The 2,210-nt window shown below is 43.1% G+C and overlaps 1 protein-coding gene across 1 annotated transcript in view; it reads right to left on the bottom strand.

The window, feature by feature from the left end:
• Nucleotides 1-1,639, bottom strand: part of LOC102212492 (phosphatidylinositol 3,4,5-trisphosphate 3-phosphatase and dual-specificity protein phosphatase PTEN-like) — an 11,089-nt gene extending 9,450 nt beyond the window's left edge. Inside the window, exon 1 of the mRNA XM_005727479.1 lies at nt 868-1,639. Within this exon, the coding sequence (XP_005727536.1) occupies nt 868-946 (79 nt within the window). The 5' untranslated portion in view covers nt 947-1,639. The remainder of the gene's footprint in view (nt 1-867) is intronic.
• Between the last annotated feature and the right edge of the window lie 571 nt (nt 1,640-2,210).

The raw sequence follows: 2,210 nt of genomic DNA on the forward strand, positions 1-2,210 counted from the left end.
CATAAAACCAAAAATGTCAAACTCTGGGACTCAGAGGTGATCTCAACACAAAGGCATGTTAATTGAAACTTTTACCATTAACCAACTTTAAGCACTGTAGCAAATTACATTTTGCATTTAGCTGCCCAAAGTCAACCACTTCAGTTGCTATTCTAGCTTACCACAAGCCAAATAAGTAAAAGTACCAACTTTAGAAGCGGGAATACTGCGCCAGTGAGGTCAGCTATTGTCAGTGTCAGTCCTGCTGTGAAGATTGAAATTTAATTTCTTTTAATATTTTAATAGCCATCTTAACAAAAGGGAAAGGAGTTTTATATCCATCAGTGAACGTTAAATCCATTAAGAAACACAGATAAGAGGGGCAAGAGTACTTTAGCCATTTGCACGATTGTGTCAAAACAAACGAGAAACCCACCGAAAATTAAAAACCTGGGTAGCAAATCCAGATGTAAATAAAAGCCAAAGATACCCTAAAACAAATCCTAAACGCATCATATATGCTTACGAGAATCACAGATTTAAAATGATAAATATGGCCAAATGACTAACAATTTCACAACCTTCACCCAGGCTAAATGCCCTGTCACATTTAAACACAGAGACCAATGTCCAGCTTAACAGAGGTTTCCAGCTGTGATGTTAGTGTGGTATTCATACGTGCCGCTTTGACAGATCCACCATCTTTCAAACATGCTGGGTGACAGCAAAGCTGCGCTGTCGGACCAACTAGCAGCTAGCTACGATAAGTAGCAGGGGAGCCATCTACCTCACGTTACTCCACCGAACTGGTTCCAGTGCTCTTAACCAGTGCAGCTAGACCATGTTAGTGACCAGTGGCCCGAAGGCTTTACAAATTAAGAAGGATACATGTTAAGTCCAGGTCGAAACCATCCTCTTGGTATCTCCTTTTGTTCCGACTGACCATTTCTTTTATAATCGACGACATTGTAGCAGGTGACAGGAGTCTATATGGGGTAATCTAGTATTGGCGGTTTGGCCGATTATGTCGCAGTCACTGGGTCTGCTCTCGGTGGCTCACGGCTGAATTTTCCAGGTCCTGACAGAGAAGTGCTAGCCAGCAGTAGCGGTGGCTGTCGGTAGGATTAGAAAGGCTTCCTCTGGATCATAAAGACGGGCCTTGCTCTGCTCCTCCGCGGAGGCCCGACTTTCCCAATCCTGCAATTCGTTTTGCAAACACCCCCGGATAAAATACATGCAGGTGTCCTTAGAGGAAAATACTTCAGAATGCTGTGAAATGTCCAAGCTGAAGGCTCAATGGCAGCTGCCGCGATTGACAGCAAGAAGACAGAGAACTCACCGGTTCTCTAAACCCGTATCCAGTCACTAAGACGTAGCTAGCTCGCTAGCTAACTAGCTAGCTAGCACAGCTAGCTAGCAACAATAGCTAATGCTACCTCCTTTTTCGATCCAAATGCCCCCTAACGATTTAACATTGTCATCGACTGATTGCCAGGAACACATCTGAAAAAAAGTGACAGGCTCCACCTTCGATGTATAGAGACTATACAAAGTTCAGAAATGTGTACAGGCTGATTTGACAGTTCCGTCCCGGGAAATCATCTTCTTTTCTCGCTCCTCTAGCTCCAGCTGAACTCTCAGGCTCCCATCATGGCCTCCACAGAAGGAAAAAAAGAAGGTAGAGCAGGCTGGGATTTTAGAGTACGTATCACGCCGCCTTCATCGTTATAGTCCCACAGCTTAATGAAACCTGACAAACGCACACGTCTCTAATATGCTTCTACTAATTAAGAATACGCGCTGAAAAGCAAAATGCCTACACGAGTAATCGTTCTGACCCCGAAAAGCGAGATAATAGAATTATTTCGTGCTTGTGGCGGAAGGATAAAATGTGTTCGCTTACGACGCTCCCTTCTGTCAGTGATCACGTGTGATGTAATTAGGGAAGTTTCCAACATAATGTCACTTTTCGCGGTTTAAACTGTCATTTCGGGTATGGCAAGTATATCAGTGCAAACTGCCGACCACGAGTTTGCACTGCATTTGCTTTTACAGAGGAAATGCTTATGTGTTGACAATATCTCCATCGGTTCCTTTGTTTTTTCAGTCTTCTCAAAGCAAGTAATTTATACCCAGGTTAATTGCATGATCATGCACTTTGTCTGCAATGACGAACACCACCATAAATAAATAAATAAATGAACAGGATTAAATCTGCATGATATAATTGC

This window comes from Pundamilia nyererei, unplaced genomic scaffold (genome assembly GCF_000239375.1).
Source record: "Pundamilia nyererei isolate P.nyererei 1_Seehausen unplaced genomic scaffold, PunNye1.0 scaffold00024, whole genome shotgun sequence".
Classification (NCBI taxonomy): Eukaryota; Metazoa; Chordata; class Actinopteri; order Cichliformes; family Cichlidae; genus Pundamilia; species Pundamilia nyererei.